Source organism: Oncorhynchus masou, chromosome 18 (assembly GCF_036934945.1).
Source record: "Oncorhynchus masou masou isolate Uvic2021 chromosome 18, UVic_Omas_1.1, whole genome shotgun sequence".
NCBI lineage: Eukaryota > Metazoa > Chordata > Actinopteri > Salmoniformes > Salmonidae > Oncorhynchus > Oncorhynchus masou.
In genome coordinates this window covers 16,579,770-16,599,920 of record NC_088229.1, presented here as the reverse complement: position 1 = coordinate 16,599,920, position 20,151 = coordinate 16,579,770, and the positions used below count along the sequence as shown (strand labels likewise).

The following is a 20,151-nucleotide window of genomic DNA, read 5'->3' as shown; positions in this document are numbered from 1 at the left end:
AACGGATATTTGCTGTCAGAACATGGCTAGATTATTATCAATTCATCTAGACAAGTAATCTTGTTTAAAGATGTGTAAACTGCATCTTCATGTAACAGGGGTCAACAGTGTGGGTGTCGTGCTACACCATTCTATTGTAATAATCCATTTGCTGTGACCAACCCGGTGGGAGGGGGTAACAGGGTGGGGGTTACCTCTGTTCTGCTTCCTTGACAGCTTAAAGGCCAGCCATCAAGAACAACAATGCAGTCAGAATGTGGCAGGAATGTCCATATTAGGAAGAGTCGATAGTAACAGTCTTGGCAGATTAGAAATCCATTTTTGTAAGCAGGAAGTCACCCCGCTGTGTATGATGATGTCATATTGCTATCTGCGTTTGTGTATCTGTGTGTGTGTGTGTGTGTGTGTGTGTGTCTATTGTCTATTGTCTATAAGTGTTGTTATGCAAAGCTCCTGAAATAGAAGCAGTTTTCTAGAAGATCTTGATTCCCATCACAACAGAACCACCTCACCTTTGGCTCTGAATGTGTTTTAACTTGTGTTTTGGATACAAGTAAATATTTCATTTCAGCCCAGTGTTTTTCATGGCTACATGACTCCACTACATGATACATGGTTCCCCTCTGGCTGATTTGAACAAAGTGTGTGTGTGGTGACACGTAACAACAATTATTCACATTGACATATTTCACAATGACACCCCCTACATAATCAGAAGCCAGGATGATTTCAGCTTTTGTCAATCAAGCATCAACATCACAGTGAAATCATGTTGTTGTCTAAAATCCTGAGTCAGAATTTTTGATGCGCACAACCCAAGACATTTTATATGTTGATTAGACAAAGCTTTTATGTGCATTAATGGGAAATCAGCCACAATCAGTAACTGTTTCAAACATCCTGAATCGACCACTAAATGCAATAGTTTTTTTGTTTTTGAGGCTTTTGCTCTGCTGTGAGTATAATCTCTCCATTAGGGGCATAATGAGAAAAGACAGTAGGCTAAATCAATGATTTATTCATGTTTGTAGTGTCCTATGTTTCCCATAATTGTCACAGCACCCTGTACATTTGGTGCCATGTCTGTCAAATCAAATCAAATCACATTTTATTTGTCACATACACATGGTTAGCAGATGTTAATGCGAGTGTAGCGAAATGCTTGTGCTTCTAGTTCCGACAATGCAGTAATAACCAACAAGTAATCTAACTAACAATTCCAAAACTATTGTCTTATACTCAGTGTAAGGGGATAAAGAATATGTACATAAAGATATATGAATGAGTGATGGTACAGAGCAGCATAGGCAAGATACAGTCGATGGTATCGAGTACAGTATATACATATGAGATGAGTATGTAAACAAAGTGGCATAGTTAAAGTGGCTAGTGATACATGTATTACATAAGGATGCAGTAGATGATATAGAGTACAGTATATACGTATACATATGAGATGAATAATGTAGGGTATGTAAACATTATATTAGGTAGCATTGTTTAAAGTGGCTAGTGATATATTTTACATCATTTCCCATCAATTCCCATTATTAAAGTGGCTGGAGTTGAGTCAGTGTGTTGGCAGCAGCCACTCAATGTTAGTGGTTGCTGTTTAACAGTCTGATGGCCTTGAGATAGAAGCTGTTTTTCAGTCTCTCGGTCCCAGCTTTGATGCACCTGTACTGACCTCGCCTTCTGGATGATAGCGGGGTGAACAGGCAGTGGCTCGGGTGGTTGTTGTCCTTGATGATCTTTATGGCCTTCCTGTAACATCGGGTGGTGTAGGTGTCCTGGAGGTCTGCGTTGTGCAGACCTCACTACCCTCTGGAGAGCCTTACGGTTGTGGGCGGAGCAGTTGCCGTACCAGGCGGTGATACAGCCCGCCAGGATGCTCTCGATTGTGCATCTGTAGAAGTTTGTGAGTGCTTTTGGTGACAACCCAAATTTCTTCAGCCTCCTGAGGTTGAAGAGGCGCTGCTGCGCCTTCTTCACGATGCTGTCTGTGTGAGTGGACCAATTCAGTTTGTCTGTGATGTGTATGCCGAGGAACTTAAAACTTACTACCCTCTCCACTACTGTTCCATCGATGTGGATAGGGGGGTGTTCCCTCTGCTGTTTCCTGAAGTCCACAATCATCTCCTTAGTTTTGTTGACGTTGAGTGTGAGGTTATTTTCCTGACACCACACTCTGAGGGCCCTCACCTCCTCCCTGTAGGCCGTCTCGTCATTGTTGGTAATCAAGCCTACCACTGTTGTGTCGTCCGCAAACTTGATGATTGAGTTGGAGGCGTGCGTGGCCACGCAGTCGTGGGTGAACAGGGAGTACAGGAGAGGGCTCAGAACGCACCCTTGTGGGGCCCCAGTGTTGAGGATCAGCGGGGTGGAGATTTTGCATGCCCAATTTTTCAGTTTTTGATTTGTTAAAAAAGTTTTGAAATATCCAATAAATGTCGTTCCACTTCATGATTGTGTCCCACTTGTTGTTGATTCTTCACAAAAAAATACAGTTTTATATCTTTATGTTTGAAGCCTGAAATGTGGCAAAAGGTCGCAAAGTTCAAGGGGGCCGAATACTTTCACAAGGCACTGTATATACATACTGTATACATACTGTATATACACATATTTGTTTACTAAAATAATATTGTTTTCATCTATATTGTTCGTAGCTGTCTATTTAATACCAAAAACCAATGATGGCACTAAGACTGCACTGAAGGAGCTGAAAAGGCCATAAGCAAACAAGAAAATGCTCATCCAGAGGCGGCGCTCCTTGTGGCAGGGGACTTTAATTCAGGGAAACTTAAATCTGCTTGTCCTCATTTCTACCAGCATGTTACATGTGCAACAAGTGGGGAAAAAACTCTAGACCACCTTTACTCCAGACATATAGACACATACAAAGCTCCCCCTTGCCCTCCATTTGGCAAATATGAACATAACTGAACATAACTGATTCCTGCTTATAAGCAAAAACTAAAGCAAGAAGTACCAGTGACTCGCTCAAGATGGAAATGGTCAGATGATGAATTACTAAGCTACAGGACTGTTTTGCTAGCACAGACTGGAATATGTTCTGGGATTCTTCCAATGGCATTGAGGAGTACACCACATCAGTCATTGGCTTCAAAAATTAGTGCATCGATGACGTGGTCCACATAGTGAACGTACGTACAGTGGGGAGAACAAGTATTTGATACACTGCCGATTTTGCAGGTTTTTTTTCTTGTATGTAGAAGTCTGTAATTTTTATTGTAGGTACACTTCAACAGTGAGAGACGGAATCTAAAACAAAAATCCAGAAAATCACATTGTATGATTTTTAAGTAATTAATTTGATTTTATTGCATAACATAAATATTTGATACATCAGAAAAGCAGAACTTAATATTTGGTACAGAAATCTTTGTTTGCAATTACAGAGATCATATGTTTCCTGTAGTTCTTGACCAGGTTTGCACACACTGCAGCAGGGATTTTGGCCCACTCCTCCATACAGACCTTCTCCAGATCCTTCAGGTTCCTGGGCTGTCGCTGGGCAATACGGAATTTCAGCTCCCTCCAAAGATTTTCTATTGGGTTCAGGTCTGGAGACTGGCTAGGCCACTCCAGGACCTTGAGATGCTTCTTACGGAGCCACTCCTTAGTTGCCCTGGCTGTGTGTTTCGGCTCGTTGTCATGCTGGAAGACCCAGCCACGACCCATCTTCAATGCTCTTACTGAGGGAAGGATGTGTGCACCAGCTGTTCCCGGACAACTGTGTGATCACGCTCTCCATAGACGATGTGAGTAAGACCTTTATACAGGTCAACATTCACAAGGCCGCAGGGCCAGACGGATTACCAGGACAATTTGCATACTGCCCCAACAGATCTAAGGATGACGCAATCTCTATTGCACTCCACACTGCCCACACTTCCCATCTGGACAAAAAGGAACACCTACGTGAGAATGCTATTCATTGACTACAGCTCAGCGTTCAACACCATAGTGACCTCAAAGCTCATCACTAAGCTCAGGACCCTGGGACTAAACACCTCCTTCTGCAACTGGATCCTGGACTTCCTGAAGGGCGACTCCTAGGTGGTAAGGGGAGGTAACAACACATCTGCCACGCTGATCCTCAACACGGGGCCCCTCAGGGGTGCATGCTCAGTCCCATCCTGTACTCTGTTCACCCATGACTGCATGGTCAAGAATGACTCCAACACCATCAGTAAGTTTGCCAACGACACAACAGTGACTGATCACCAACAACGATGAGACAGCTTAATGGGAGGAGGTCAGAGACCTGGCAGTGTGATGCCAGGATAACAGCCTCTCCCTCAAAATGATCAATACAAAGGAGATTAATGTGAACTACAGGAAAAGGAGGGCCAAGCACGCTCCCAATCTCATCGATGTGGCTGTAGTGGAGTAGGTTGAGAGCTTCAATTTGCTTGGTCTCTACATCACCAACAAACTGTTATGGTCTAAACACACAAAAACAGTCAGGTAGAGGGCACAACAACACCTATTCCCCCTATGGAGACTGAAAAGATTTGGCATGGTTCCTCAGATCCTCAAAAAGTTCTACAGTTGCACCATCGAGAGCATCCTGACTGATTGTATCAATGCCTTGTATGGCAACAGCTCGTCCTCCGACCATAAGGCACTTACAGAGGGTAATGCGTACTGCCCAGTACATCACTGGGGCCAAGCTTCCTGCCATCCAGGACCTCTATAACTGGCGGTGTCAAAGGAAGGCCCTAAAAATTGCCAAAGATTCCAGCCACCCTAGTCATAGACTGTTCTCTCTGCTACCACATGACAAGCGATACAAAGCACAAAGTCCATGTCCAAAAGGCTTATAACAGCTTCTACCCCAAAGCCATAAGACTCCTGAACAGCGAACCAAATGGCTAACCCCACTTTTTACACTGCTGCTACTCTCTGTTTATTATCTATGCATAGTACTTTACCTCTACCTACATGTACATATTACTTCAAATACCTTGACTAACCTGTGCTCCGGCACATACAGCCCCTGTATATAGCCTTGCTATTTTTATTTTATTGTTGTTCTTGTAACGGCCGTTAAAAGAACTGGACCAATGTGCAGCGTGGTTAGTGTACGTTTTCTCTTTTATTCGAAATGACGCCGACAAAACAATAAACAATTCAAAATAAACCGTGAAGCTATGTGCCATCAAACCAAGTTAACTTCCCACAAACACAGGTGGGCAAAAAGGGTACCTAAGTATGGTTCCCAATCAGAGACAACGATAGACAGCTGTCCCTGATTGAGAACCATACCCGGCCAAAACATAGAAATAGAAAATCATAGAAACACAAAACATAGAATGCCCACCCCAACTCACACCCTGACCAAACCAAAATAGAGACATAAAAAGGATCTCTAAGGTCAGAGCGTGACAGTTCTTTAATTATTTATTTTTCCATTTTCCTCTTTTTTTCATTTTTATTTATTTATTGTTTACTTTAGTTTATTTCGTAAATACTTTCTGAACACTTGTTTTTCTTAAATCTGCGTTGTTGGTAAAGGGCTTTTAAGTAAGCATTTCACTGTAAGGTCTACTACACCTGTTGTATTTGGCGCATGAGACAAATAACATTTGACTTGATTCATTTTTTTAACTCGTGAGAAATCTATTTCATTACTAAAAAAATCTGCGAGTTTGCTTCATTCACTATCATGCTAAACTATAAAATTAAATAATTTTTCCGTATCTAATTAATGTATATTACCCAACATTTTACCTCAGATTGGTGCAGTCGCGACCCGTCATTCAGGACAGACCCACCTGTTTTGAGCACTACCTGTTTAGCTAAAAAAAGTAAATAAAAAATATATACAGTACCAGTCAAAAGTTTGGACACAGCTGCTCATTCCAGGGTTTTTCTATATTTGTACTATTTTATACATTGTAGAATAACAGTGAAAAAACTATGAAATAAAACATACGGAACCAAAAAAGTGTTAAACAAATCTAAATATATTTTATATTTGAGATTCTTCAAAGTAGCACCCTTTGCCTTGATGACAGCTTTGCACACTCTTGGCATTCTCTCAACCAGCTTCATGAGGTAGTCACCTGGAATACATTTCAATTAACAGGTGTGCCTTGTTAAAGGTTCATTTGTCAAATTTCTTTCCTTCTTAATGCATTTGAGCCAATCAGTTGTGTAGTGACATGGTAGGGGTGGTATACAGAAGATAGCCCTATATTGTAGTCCATGTTATAGCAAGAACAGCTCAAATAAGCAAAGAGAAACAAGTCCCTCAATACTTTAATACATGAAGGTCAGTCAATCAAGAAGTTTGAAAGTTGCAAACCGTAGCAAAAAACCATCAAGCGCTGTGATGAAACTGGCTCTCATGAGGACCACCACAGGAAAGGAAGACTCAGAGTTTCCTCTGCTTCAGAGGACAAGTTCATTAGAGTTACCAGTCTCAGAATGAGTAGGTGTATATCGTAGGAGTATATATATTTTTGCATGTTATTTTGTCATTAATACATGTCACATATCAGTTTGCACACAATGTACAAAAATTTATAATTCAGTTAATAAAGCTGCATACAAACATGGTCTCTATGTCACGCCCTGGTCTATATTTATTATGTTTATCTTAATTTATTGGGTCAGGCCAGGGTGTGACATGGGTTTATTTGTGGTGTGTTTCGTCTTGGGGTTGTGTGGGGTGTATTAGCATAGTCTATGGCTGCCTGAGGCGGTTCTCAATCAGAGTCAGGTGATTATCGTTGTCTCTGATTGGGACCCATATTTAGGTAGCCATATTCTTTGTGTGTTTCATGGGTGATTGTCCTTAGTGTCCTTGTTCCTGTCGCTGTGTTAGTTTACATAAGTATAGGCTGTTTCGGTTTTTGTTACGTTCATTACGTTCTTGTTTTTGTAGTATTTTGTATTGATTCGTGTTTACGTTTTTTGATTAAACATGGATCGCAATCTACACGCTGCATTTTGGTCCGACTCTCCTTCACCTACAGAAAACCGTTACAGAATCACCCACCACAAATGGACCAAGCAGCGTGTCAACAGGCAGGTGCAGCAAAGAGAGGAATGGACATGGGAGGACGAATTGTTCGGAGAAGGACCCTGGCATCAGCCTGGAGAATATCGCCGCCCCAAAGAAGAACTGGAGGCGGTGAGAGCTGAGAGGCACTGGTATGAGGAGGCAGCGCGGCGACGCGGATGGAAGCCCGAGAGTCAGCCCCAAAAATGTATTGGGGGGGGGCTCAGGGAGAGTGTGGCAGAGTCAGGAGTCAGACCTGAGCCCACTCTCCCTGTTTATAGTGACGAGCCAAGGAGGAGACCAGAACCGGTGTTGGAGGTGAGCGAAGCAGAGACTGTGAAGGAGTTAATGGGGAAATTGGAGGAGAGAGAAATGAGGGAGTTGCTGTGTTGGTGCTTTTTGCATGGAATTCGCCTGATGGAACGTGTCAGGGATTTGATGGCACCTGGGTCAGCGCTCCATACTCGTCCTGAGGTGTGTGTTAGTCGGCTGGTGAAGTTGGTGCCAGCCTCACGCACCAGGCCTCCTGTGCACATCCCTAGCCTTGCACGTCCTGTGCCAACACTGCTCTCAAGATCTCCAGTACGCCTTCACGGTCTTGCCCATCCTGTGCCACCTCCACACACCAGCCCTCCGGTGGCAGCTCCCCGCACCAGGCTTCCTGTGCGTGTCCTCGGCCCAGTACCACCAGTGCCAGCACCACGCATCAAGCCTACAGTGCGCCTCGCCTCTCCAGCGCTACCGGAGCCTTTCTCCTCTCCTGCGCTGCCGGAGTCTCTCGTCTGTTTAGCGCAGCCAGAGCCTTCCTCCTCTCCTGGGCTGCCGGAGCCTCCCGCCTGTTCAGCGCTGTCGGAGCCTTTCTCCTCTCCTGCGCTGCTGGAGTCTCCCGCTTGTTTAGCGCAGCCAGAGCCTTCCTCCTCTACAGCGCTGCTGGAGTCTCCCGCCTGTTTAGCGCAGCCCGAGCTGTCAGTCTGCATGGAGCAGCCAGAGCTGTCAGTCTACATGGAGCAGCCAGAGCTGTCAGTCTGCATGGAGCAGCCAGAGCTGTCAGTCTACATGGAGCAGCCAGAGCTGTCAGTCTGCATGGAGCAGCCAGAGCTGTCAGTCTGCATGGAACAGCCAGAGCTGTCAGTCTTCATGGAACAGCCGGAGCTGCCAGTCTGCATGGAGCTGTCAGTCTGCATGGAGCAGCCGGAACTGCCAGTCTGCATGGAGCTGTCAGTCTTCAAGGAGCTGTCAGTCTTCAAGGAGCTGTCAGTCTGCAAGGAGCTGTCAGTCTGCAAGGAGCTGTCAGTCTGCATGGAGCAGTCAGAGCTGGCAGTCTGCAAGAAGCCGCCAGAGCTGTCAGTCTACATGGAGCAGCCAGAGCCGCCAGTCAGCCAGACTCTTCCAGATCTGCCAGTCAGCCAGACTCTTCAAGATCCGCCAGTCAGCCAGACTCTTCCAGATCCGTCAGTCAGCCAGACTCTTCCAGATCTGGCAGTCAGCCAGACTCTTCCAGATCTGCCAGTCAGCCAGACTCTTCCGGATCTGCCAGTCAGCCAGACTCTTCCGGATCTGTCAACCAGCCAGGATCTGCCGGATCCAAATACCTGGCTGAGCTTCCTCTCAGTGCTGGGCTTCCTCTCAGTGCTGGGCTTCCTCTCAGTGCTGGGCTTCCTCTCAGTGCCGGGCTTCCTCTCAGTGCCGGGCTTCCTCTCAGTCCCGAGCTTCCTCTCAGTGCTGAGCTTCCCCTCAGTCCCAAGCTGTCTCTGCCCCGAGCTGTCTCTGCCCCGAGCTGCCCCTCTGTCCCGAGCTGCCCCTCTGTCCCGAGTTGCCCCTCAGTCCCGAGCTGCCCCTCAGTCCCGAGCTGCCCCTCAGTCCAGTGGGATTCTGGGTGAGGACTACTAGGCCATGGTCGGCGGCGAAGGTGGACTATCCTAGGACGCGAGGAGGGGGGACAAAGACATTTATAGAGTGGGTTCCACGTCCCGCGCCGGAGCCGGAGCCGGAGCCGCCACCATGGACAGACGCCCACCCGGACCCTCCCTATTGTTTTGATGTGCGTCTGGGGTCCGGGGGGGGGGTTCTGTCACGCACTGGTCTATATTTATTATGTTTATCTTAATTTATTGGGTGAGGCCAGAGTGTGACATGGGTTTATTTGTGGTGTGTTTCGTCTTGGGGTTGTGTGGGGTGTATTAGCATAGTCTATGGCTGCCTGAGGCGGTTCTCAATCAGAGTCAGGTGATTATCGTTGTCTCTGATTGGGAACCATATTTAGGTAGCCATATTCTTTGTGTGTTTCGTGGGTGATTGTCCTTAGTGTCCTTGTTCCTGTCGCTGTGTTAGTTTACATAAGTATAGGCTGTTTCGGTTTTCGTTACGTTCATTACGTTCTTGTTTTTGTAGTATTTTGTATTGATTCATGTTTACGTTTTTTTGATTAAACATGGATCGCAATCTACACGCTGCATTTTGGTCCGACTCTCCTTTGCATACAGAAAACCGTTACACTCTAAGGCAGCTCCAAAGTAAGGCAGCTCCAAAATGCAGGTGTTTCAGCCTAGCCCAGTGCTTTCTGTGGTGGTGGGGCAGCCAGCGGAAAGTACAGAGTATAGGGGTTGGTAATGTTCGCTGAGATTGTCTCAGTATTCTGTCAGTCTTTGGGACACTACATCACCGCAATATCTACAGGTAGAGCTTGAAAATTCCAGCCCCTTGGGTGCTGCCATAGATTTATATTAGATGTGCCCATCCAAGAAGTCTCAAGGTTATTGGCCAGAGATAAAATTACATCAAATCACATTATATCTACCCTAGCTTTGATTGGATTGATCATGTCAACATCATGCTTTCAAAATCTTAGTTAGCAAGCTAGACAAGCAGCTATCATCCTGCATCAAGTCTGCAATCTACTGGCAAATACTTTTCAATCCCTGTCATATGAAGAGAAATTATAGATAAAATGTATCAGTACTCATCGGTCATAAACATTTCATAACAAGTTGGAAATTGCAAATTCAACAATGAGTGCTAAGGCGCCACTACAGCCATGGTTCGATCCCAGGCTGTGTCACAGCCGGCTGTGACCGGGAGACCAACGAGACAGTGCACAATTGGCGTCGTCCGGGTAAGGGGAGGGTTTCGCTGGCCGGGATGTCCTTGTCTCATCGTGCTCTAGCGACTCCTTGTGGCGGGCCGGGCGCCTGCAAGTGGACTTCGGTCATCAACTCGACAGTGTTTCCTCCGACACATTGGTGCTGCTGGCTTCCAGGTTAAGTGAGCAGTGTGTCAAGAAGTAGTGCGGCTTGGCTCTCGACCTTTGCTGAGTCCGTAGGGGTGAGACAACATCGTAATTACCAATTGGATATCACCAAAAAGGGGGTAACGCCACGGACCAGAAAAGTTTGAATACATTGGCCATGCTGCCAATCCAGCATGACTTCTGTTGCGTTCAAAACAACTGGAAACTCAGACCTGGGAAATCTCAGACTTTAGTGAATTCAAGACAACTGGGGGCTCGGATCAAACTAGCTCTGACTGTGAAAATACGGAAAATAATTTTGAATGGTCACCCAACTCTGAATTCGAAGTCGGGATTTCAGGCTTCTTTCAAGAGCCCACAAGAAGGACCCCTGTGCCGCTTCCTGTTCAAGTGAGCAGAGCACAACAATGTGAGTCAAAAAAATGAATGTGTGCTGCTGCATAAATTATGAAATATGCCAGGGAGATATGTATACTGTAGCCAAGAAAGTAATACTAAGGTATGTTGTGTAGTAAGCTGTTAGTAACCCATGTGCCTCACCCTAAACATTTGGTCCATTTCCTCCCTCATAACTTAGCCTACTGTTCTGACTTGATGGTGGACATGTACTGTAGTCTATAGCCTGTTATAGAGAAATATAATCATTGAGTATTGTAAGAGCTTTCATTGTCTGTTTATATGCCCCCTTATTTATCCTCCAGTTCTGACTTGGTGTTCAGGGAGAATACTGTAAGAACAGCCCATGTTATTAATTCAGTCGCTGTACATTTCAAAGGGCTGAACAAATAGTTATATTGACTATGACCATCCTAGCTCGCTCATTAATTTCTTAGTCAATATTACGGATTGCCTCTTATCTGCTCATCGCCCCATTATGCCATAGTTTGTGCATGTCAATTGTCAGTAGAAACCACATTTTGTTTAAGCAAGTCAGCCATATCAGCTATGTTTTTTAACAGCAGTGAATGAGGCTGAATGAACTGCCATGAAAATAAATAAATTACAGCGGTTTTTGGACCTGATTAAGCAGTTTTTACCTGATTAAGGACAATACCATTGAAAATTAATGTTGAAAGTTCAATATATACTCCTAAAACTTAAATGTTTTCTTTTCACATAGGTGCAGTGAAATGTGTTGTTTTACAGCAAGTCCGAAGCGCAGGATAAATAAAGGGGCCATAGAAGCAGAAAATGAAAGCTCTTACAATATTAGATGATGACATTTCTCTAAAACAGCCTATAGGCTACATGTGGACCACCAAGTCAGAACAGTAGGATAAATAAAGGGGACATATAAGCAGACAATGAAAGCTCTTACAATATTAGATGATGACATTTCTCTAAAACAGACTATAGGCTACATGTGGATGGACCACCAAGTCAGAACAGTAGGCTTAGTCATGAGGGGGAAAGGGACCAAATTATTAGGGTGAGGCACATAGGCTACTAATACCTTACTCCATAACATAGAGTGCCTTGCGAAAGTATTCGGCCCCCTTGAACTTTGCGACCTTTTGCCACATTTCAGGCTTCAAACATAAAGATATAAAACTGTATTTTTTTGTGAAGAATCAACAACAAGTGGGACACAATCATGAAGTGGAACGACATTTATTGGATATTTCAAACTTTTTTAACAAATCAAAAACTGAAAAATTGGGCGTGCAAAAAATGCTAATGTCAGTTCCATGACTTGAATGGGATTTGTGCCACAAAATGGGATGGGATTTATCATTTGGAAACCGTGCCAGGTAAACTAAACTAAACAAAAGCATGCATTATTGTCATACCATGTCCATAAACTGGTTACATGGTAAGGAAGCTAATGTAATTTTGTCATTTGTGTGAACTATCCCTTTAATGCAAGGGTCAAGAAATGTTTACATTCTAAAAGGCCATATTTCCCTCAAGAACCATCGGTTCTAACAAGGTTCTAACAACCTTTTAAGAGTATTTTTAAGAGTGTATAGTACATGATTTTTTGTGTTTGTCCTTTCCCTCCCGAAGGTAAAGGTGTGTCACCATCACGGCTGTCAACCTGTCCAGAGAGGTTGACCACAGGAATGTGAGCTGCGGTGGGAGTGCACATGGAGGTTCTGTGCCTGTATAGGTAAAGATGACTCTGCTGGCAGGCGACGGCTCAGACTACGACTACAGCGCTCTGAGCTGTGCCTCCGATGCCTCCCTCCTCCTCCCTCAACCCCCGCCCCTGTCAGAGCAAGAGGCCTTCAAGGGGGCCTACTACAAACGGGCCCAACTCCTACCTGAGGACCCAGACCACCACCTCACCAACTCCACCTCGCTCTCCGCTGCCCGTAAACTCCATGCCATTATCAATGTCGGCGGGTTGCGTTATCAATTACCCTGGACCACCTTGGAGGACTTCCCCCTGTCCCGACTTGGCCAGCTGCGCCTCTGCAGCAGCTTTGACGAGATCATGTGCGTCTGCGACGATTATGACATTGCCAGCAACGAGTACTTCTTCGATCGTTCGCCTTGCGCCTTCCGCACCATCCTGACCTTCCTGCGGGCCGGGAAGCTGCGATCCCTCAGGGAGATGTGTGCCCTCTCCTTTAGGGAGGAGCTGCTCTACTGGGGGGTCCCTGAGGAGAACCTAGAGTGGTGCTGCCGTCGCCGCCTCATCCAGCGGGTGGAGGAGTGTGACGAGCTGGAGCGGGCAGCCCAGGAGGATGAGGAGGAGGAGCTGATGATGGACACCGAAAGCGGGCACCGCAGAGGCAGCGCCGCCCGAGCTACGGAGACCCGGATGGGACATTATATGAACAAGCTGAGAGACATGGTGGAGAGGCCTCACTCAGGCCTGCCAGGGAAGATCTTTGCTTGTTTGTCGGTGCTGTTTGTCACCATCACGGCTGTCAACCTGTCCATCAGCACCATGCCGGCCATGAGAGAGGAGGAGGAGCAGGTAGGTGGACATCATGAGGACTAGGAAGCATCAGCACCGGGCAACAGGACATACACTCTCACCATGGATATTACATAGTTATTACATATGGACATAATAATTACACCATACGTATTACATAATTACTAACATAGCCATTACATCAACACAGAATTCTATTCCCCGACCCTTGATAACAAAGCCTGCACTTTGAAATTGTAAATAACTTTTTTATATCAAAGCTCAAAGAGCATTTGGCAAGTAAAATTAATAATTGATTATGTGTGTGGGCATCAGACCACTCTTCTAATTTGCAAAGAAAACATTTGGAAAAGTCTTGTTCTAATCTAATTTAGGTGCTCATTATCATGGCTGACTTCAATCACTGCGGTAATTAACTTTTTCTGGCCTCAGTAGCCAGATAAAAAGAAAATAAATAGAAAATTGGAGTCACACACACACACACATACACACACCCGCACACACACACTGCACTTCACTGGTTTCATTTGAGTTCTAGGAAAGTACTTTCAGCAATTAATTTGTCTTTAACCTCAGTTACCTGTATGTAACCATTATGGAACATATTTTTGTACCCAGAAGGTAATTCATTACCCCAGAGGGGATTTACTTTATATGGGGCTCCAAATGCTGGTACATGAGCAGTGCATTCCAAAATTGTATCCCTGATATATTATATTATTACACAGTTAGAATTCATTGAAGAGGAGAATGTTGTTTTCTAAAAGCTGTTCTTTCTGAACAACAGCTTATTGTACATACTGTGTAGATATCATACACTGGTATAAGTCATTTCCCACTGTGTGGGACTGTTTCATAATAACACTGCGTGCTTTCTTCTGAAATAGAATCAACTCAAAGGCCATTTTATATTATATGTGTTTTGAATTGGTTAACAATTGAATATCAATTGAAACATCTTCACGAAAACAATTTATTAGAAACAACCTCCCAAATAATACATAACCATCGGGCTGGGAGAGGATTTTCTGGTGCTAACTACATTCAGGAGTTTTGTCAGGTTTTTGGTTCAGTACATTGCACTCTCATCTTTTATGTAGCTTAATAAAGCAACACCAACACTCACAACACCTCACTCTGAACAGAACCATCTGAGCAGTGAACAGAGAAGGTGCAATCTTGGAGTTTAACATGAAAAGATTGGCAACAAGCTGTGACTAGAAAATAAATGGTCTGTTATAAATAGAGTCTGTTTTTGATGCCCTGCAGTCTACAATTTGACATTTGAGGAATACAAATGGGTAAACCACAATAATGTCCCTTAGATTTTAGGCAGCATAATAGCTCCCTCTAGTGTCTAACTACATCCTTGTAACAACAAAAGGTCCAAAATGAGTTCAGAACAAAAGCCTACACACCCTGTGGACTTACAGGACAAATGGTGAAGAATACTGTTGTATATGCTAGATGCATAATATTAGATGCATGTACAGGTGCTAACCAGTGTCTCCTGTGCCTCTTAGGGCAAGTGCTCCCAGATGTGCTACAACATCTTCATAGTGGAGACGGTGTGTGTGGGCTGGTTCTCCCTTGAGTTCACCCTGCGCTTCATCCAGGACCGGGACAAACTTGCCTTCCTGAGACGCCCTCTGAACCTCATAGACGTGGTGGCAATCCTGCCCTACTACATCACCCTAGTAGTGGACAGCTACCAGGGGGAGAAGAAGCTGGGCTCGGGCAGCAGTTACCTTGACAAGGTGGGTCTGGTGCTCCGGATCCTCCGTGCCCTGAGGATTCTATACGTGATGCGGCTGGCCCGCCACTCATTGGGCCTGCAGACTCTGGGGCTTACTGCACGGCGCTGCACGCGGGAGTTCGGATTACTCCTCCTCTTCCTCTGCGTGGCCATTGCCCTCTTCTCCCCGCTGCTCTACCTCATTGAGAACGAGATGGCTACGACCCCCGAGTTCAGCAGTATCCCCGCCACCTACTGGTGGGCCGTCATTACCATGACAACGGTGGGCTACGGGGACATGGTTCCGAGGAGCATCCCGGGTCAGGTGGTGGCTCTGAGCAGTATCCTGAGCGGGATTCTTCTCATGGCGTTCCCAGTCACCTCCATCTTCCATACATTCTCCCGGTCCTATGTGGAGCTGAAGCAGGAGCAGCAGAGGCTACTGCAAAGACGGACACACTTCCTGTTACGCAGGAGGATAGGCGGGCTGGGGAGTAACATGTCGCTGGAGAGTGACTACCCCAGCTGTGGTTCCTCTGGGGCCAGGGAAAACTGAGAAGGAGGAGGAGGAGAAGGAGGAGGAGGAGGAGGGATGATTAAAGGGCACAGCACACAAGGAAAATTAGAGAAAATAGGGGTTAGAACTTGACAACTTCATCTGTGAACAGGGAACCAAATGACTGAGGAGGATGAGAGAAGAGATCAAGGATGCAAAGCACAGACTATAGACAAAGAGACAATAGACAGAGAGACAAACTGAGAGTGATAAAATAAGGGTTAATTAAGATTACCTGGCAATGCTCTGCTTCCATTTTTTGAGTTTATTATTCTTCAATGGATGACGTCATCTCTGCCTACAGCATTATGGTTTAACAGATGCCGGAAATGTTCCCAGAAATCAGAAGATCTGCACAATAGCTGAAAGAAGATTATAATAAACCATTTTAGATGATTGACATAACATTACATCATATTCCATAAAGTAATTTATCAAAAATAACATGGACGTACAGTATAGGCAACATGTAATATGTGATCAATTTCATATTCATTTTTGTGTCTCAATTGTAAAGTGTGAGTCCATAAACATATTTCTTAAGAGTTACATATATTGGAGGTGTATTGGTGCTCAGCACTGGGTTGCAATTTTCTGTATAAAACAATGAAGGAATATGTATCTGTACGTAGTTATTATGTGCTCCGTCTCTCACAAATGTATTTCTAAAACATAGTAATTTGTGTGTAAAAAAAATGGTACGTTTGTTTTATTTTTTGCTATTGATTGCTAAATGTTTTGAACTTATTTTTCTCTTTAAAGTTTAACTGAACTTAAACTGATCTGCCTCATGATTGCTTGGACTTATTTGTAATTTACTGACTTTTCTGCTATTTCCGAACCATTTATATGTCTACTTTCAAAACACAGCAAATTAAATCAAATCAAATCAAATTTGTCACATGTGCTTAATACAACAGCTGTAGACTTTACCATGAAATGCTTACCTGCGAGCCCTTTAAGAACAATGCATTATTAAAAATTAAGAAACATTTTCTTAATGAAAAAATAAAATAGTAACACAATAAAATAACAATAACGAGGCTATATAAAAGGAGTACTGGGTCAATGTTCAGGGGGTATGAGGTCGTTGAGGAAATTGAGATAATATGTACGTGTAGGTAACAGTTAAAGTGTCTAGGCAATCAGAATAGATAATAATAGGTAGCAGCAGCGTATATGTAGAGGGTGAAAGTGTGTCTATGTGTGTGTATGTGTATGTGTGTGTTGGTGTGTCAGTGTAGTATGTGTTAGTGTGTCGGTAGGGTCCAGTGAGTATGCCAGTGCAAGAGAGGCAGTGCAAAACAAAGGGAATCAATGCAAAAACACCGGGTAGCCACTTGATTAAATGTTCAGAAGTCGCATGGCTTGGGGGTAGAAGCTGTTCGGGAGCCTTTTGGTTCCAGACTTTGCGTTCTGATACCGCTTGCAGTGTGGTAGCAGACAGAACAGTCTATGACTTTGGTAGCTGAAGTATTTGGCAATTTTTTTGGGCCTTCCTCTGACACCGCCTGGTATAGAGGTCCTGGATGGCAGGGAGCTTGGCCCCAGTGATGAACTGGCCGTACCCACTATCCTCTGTAGCACCTTATGGTCAGATGCCAAACAGTTGCCATACCAAGCGGTGATGCAGTCAGTCAAGATGCTCTCAAATGGTGCAGCTGTAGAACTTTTTGAGGATCTGAGGGCCCATGACAAATCTTTTCACTTCCTTAGGTCCTTAGTGATGTGGACACCAAGGACCTTGAAGCTCTCGACCCGCTCCACTATAGCCTTGTCTCTGTGAATGAGAGGCATGCTCGGCCCTCAGTTTCCTGTAAAGTTGCTGGCCCAGAAGGCATCCCAAGCCGTGTCCTCAGAGCATTCGCAGACCACCTTTGCTGGTGTGTTTACAGACATATTTAATCACTCCCTATCCCAGTCTGTTGTCCCCACATGCTTCAAGATGGCTACCATTGTTCCTGTACCCAAGAAGGTAAAGATAACTGAACTAAATGACTACCGCCCCGTAGCACTCACTTCTGTTATCATGAAGTGCTTTGAGAGGTTAGTCAAGGATCATATCACCACCACCTTATCGGCCACCCTAGACCCACTTCAGTTTTCATACTGCCCCAACAGGTCCACAGACCCTATCCCACCTGGACAAAAAGAATACCTATGTAAGAATGCTGTTCATTGACAACAGCTCAGCATTCAACACCATAGTGCCCTCCAAGCTCATCATCAAGCTGCAGGCCCTGGGTCTCAACCCCGCCCTATGCAACTGGGTCCTGGACTTTCTGACCGGCCACCTCCAGGTGGCGAAGGTAGTAAACAACATCTCTACATCGCTGACTGTCAACACTGGGGCCCCATAAGGGTGTGTGCTCAGCCCTCTCCTGTAATCCTTGTTCACCCACGACTGTGTGGCCATGCATGCCTCCAACTCAAATCATTAAGTTTGCAGACGACACAACAGTAATGGGCTTGATCACCAACAATGACAAGACAGCCTACAGGGACGAGGTGAGGGCACTCGGAGTGTGGTGCCAGGAAAACAACCTCTCACTCAACGTCAACAAAACAAAGGAGATGATCATGGACTTCAGGAAACAGCAGAGGGAGAACCCCCTTATCCACATCGAAGGGACAGCAGTGGAGAAGGTGGAAAGTTTTAAGTTCCTGGGCATACACATCACGGACAAACAGAAATGGTCCACTCACACAGACAGTGTGGTGAAGGCGGAACAGCGCCTCTTCAACCTCAGGAGGCTGAAGACATGTGGCTTGTCATCCAAAACCCCGACAAACTTTTACAAATGCACAATCGAGAGCATCCTGTGCGACTGTGTCACAGCTTGGTACGGCAACTGCACCGCCCTCAACAGCAAGGCTCTCCAGAGTGTGGTGCGGTCTGCACAACGCATCACCAGGGACAAACTACCTGCCCTCCATAACACCTACAGCACCCAATGTCACAGGAGGCCAAAAAGATCATCAAGGACAACAACCTACAGCACCCAAGGCCAAAAAGATCATCAAGGACAACAACCACCCGAGCCACTGCCTGTTCACACCGCTAACATCCAGAAGGCGAGGTCAGTACAGATGCATCAAAGATTCAACCGAGATTTCAACCGAGAGATTGAAAAACAGCTTCTATTTCAAGGCCATCAGACTACTAAACAGCAATCACTAACTCAGAGAGGTTGCTGCCCACATTGAGACCCAAATCACTGGACACTTTAATAAATGGATCACTAGTCTCTTTAAACAATGGCACTTTAAATAATGACACTTTAATAATGTTTACATATCTTACATTACTCATATCACATGTATTTACTGGATTTTATACCATCTATTGCACCTTGCCTATGCCGCTCGGCCATCGCTTATCCATATACTTATATGTACATATTCTCATTCACCCCTTTAAATTTGTGTGTATTAGGTAGTTGTTGGGGAATTGTTTGAGTACTTGTTAGATACAACTGCACTGTCTGAACTAAAAGAACAAGCATTCCGCTACACTTAACATCTGCTAACCATGTGTATGTGACCAGTAAAAATGGATTTGATTTGAGAAGTCTCTATCAGGCAGCTACCTGGTGGATAACGATACAGCTTGATATTATGAGGGTAGGAGGAAGAACGGACAAATGATTTCCTGTTAGGAAGGTGAGGGTGGAGAAGTCTCTATCAGGCAGCTACCTGGTGGATAACGATTCACCACAGGGGAATGTGATTAGTCCTCTGTTGTCCATCAATGATTTTTACTCTCAGGTACGGACGGATATTGTGAGGTCGTTATTTGCAGATGATGGGGCCTTATGGAAGAGGCAAAGAAATGTACCAGACATAGTCAGGAAGGTTCAGGAAGCAATTGATGAAGTAGAGAGGTGGGCATTAATGTGGGGATTCAGTTCCTCTATAGAGAAAACTCAGACTGTGCTTACCAGGAGGATGGTGGGAGATGAGGAATGCATGAGGTTATATGGAGGAAATTTGGAGATGGTTGGCCTTCATGTTCCTTCGGGTATACTTGACACTGACTGACCTGGGCAGAACACATTGAGAGAGTAGTCAGAAATTTTTAAGAAAGTGCAAAATGTGATGCGCTGTCTGATAGGGAAGGAGTAGGGGGCTGGGCGTTCCTCATTGAGGACCATGTATGTTGCGTTGATTTAATCTGTAATAGACTATGGCAGTATTGCCTATGGTTCAGGCAGCAAGGACCTCATTGTAAAGGCTAGATGTTATACAGGGGCAAGGACTGAGAATATGTAGTGTAGCATTTCGGACATCCCCAGTGGCTGCACTACAGGTGGAGATGGGGATATGCCATTGCAGATAAGGAGACAGCAGCTGGCAATTAATTATTGGGTCAACCTATAGGGACATGGGGTGTCTCATCCTGCGAAAGGTATTTTACAGTCATGCTGAGAACACAAGTTAAAGACAGAACACAAGCTTTGGGTATGTGGGTAATACCCAGATGAAGGAGATGGGACTGTATGGAATGGAGTTTACTCCAATGGTAGCTATTCCTGTATATGCACCATGGCTACTCCTGCCTCCAGTAGTTGATCTAGAAGTGTTGAAGAGACTACAGAAAGATAGGGAGGGTGTTGATCTATCTAATTTGTTTAAGAGACATCTGAATACGGTCTATCAGAATTTTGTGGCCATTTTCACAGATGGTTCA

General features: G+C 44.9%; 1 protein-coding gene across 1 annotated transcript; it reads left to right on the top strand.

Annotated features, from left to right (window-relative positions):
• The first annotated feature begins 12,323 nt into the window (after nt 1-12,323).
• On the top strand, nt 12,324-15,461 carry LOC135559301 (potassium voltage-gated channel subfamily G member 1-like). Its single transcript, XM_064993490.1, has 2 exons — nt 12,324-13,209; nt 14,694-15,461. Exons 1-2 carry the CDS (start codon nt 12,400-12,402, stop codon nt 15,459-15,461), a joined length of 1,578 nt encoding a protein of 525 aa, XP_064849562.1. The 5' UTR covers nt 12,324-12,399.
• The last annotated feature ends 4,690 nt before the right edge of the window (nt 15,462-20,151 follow it).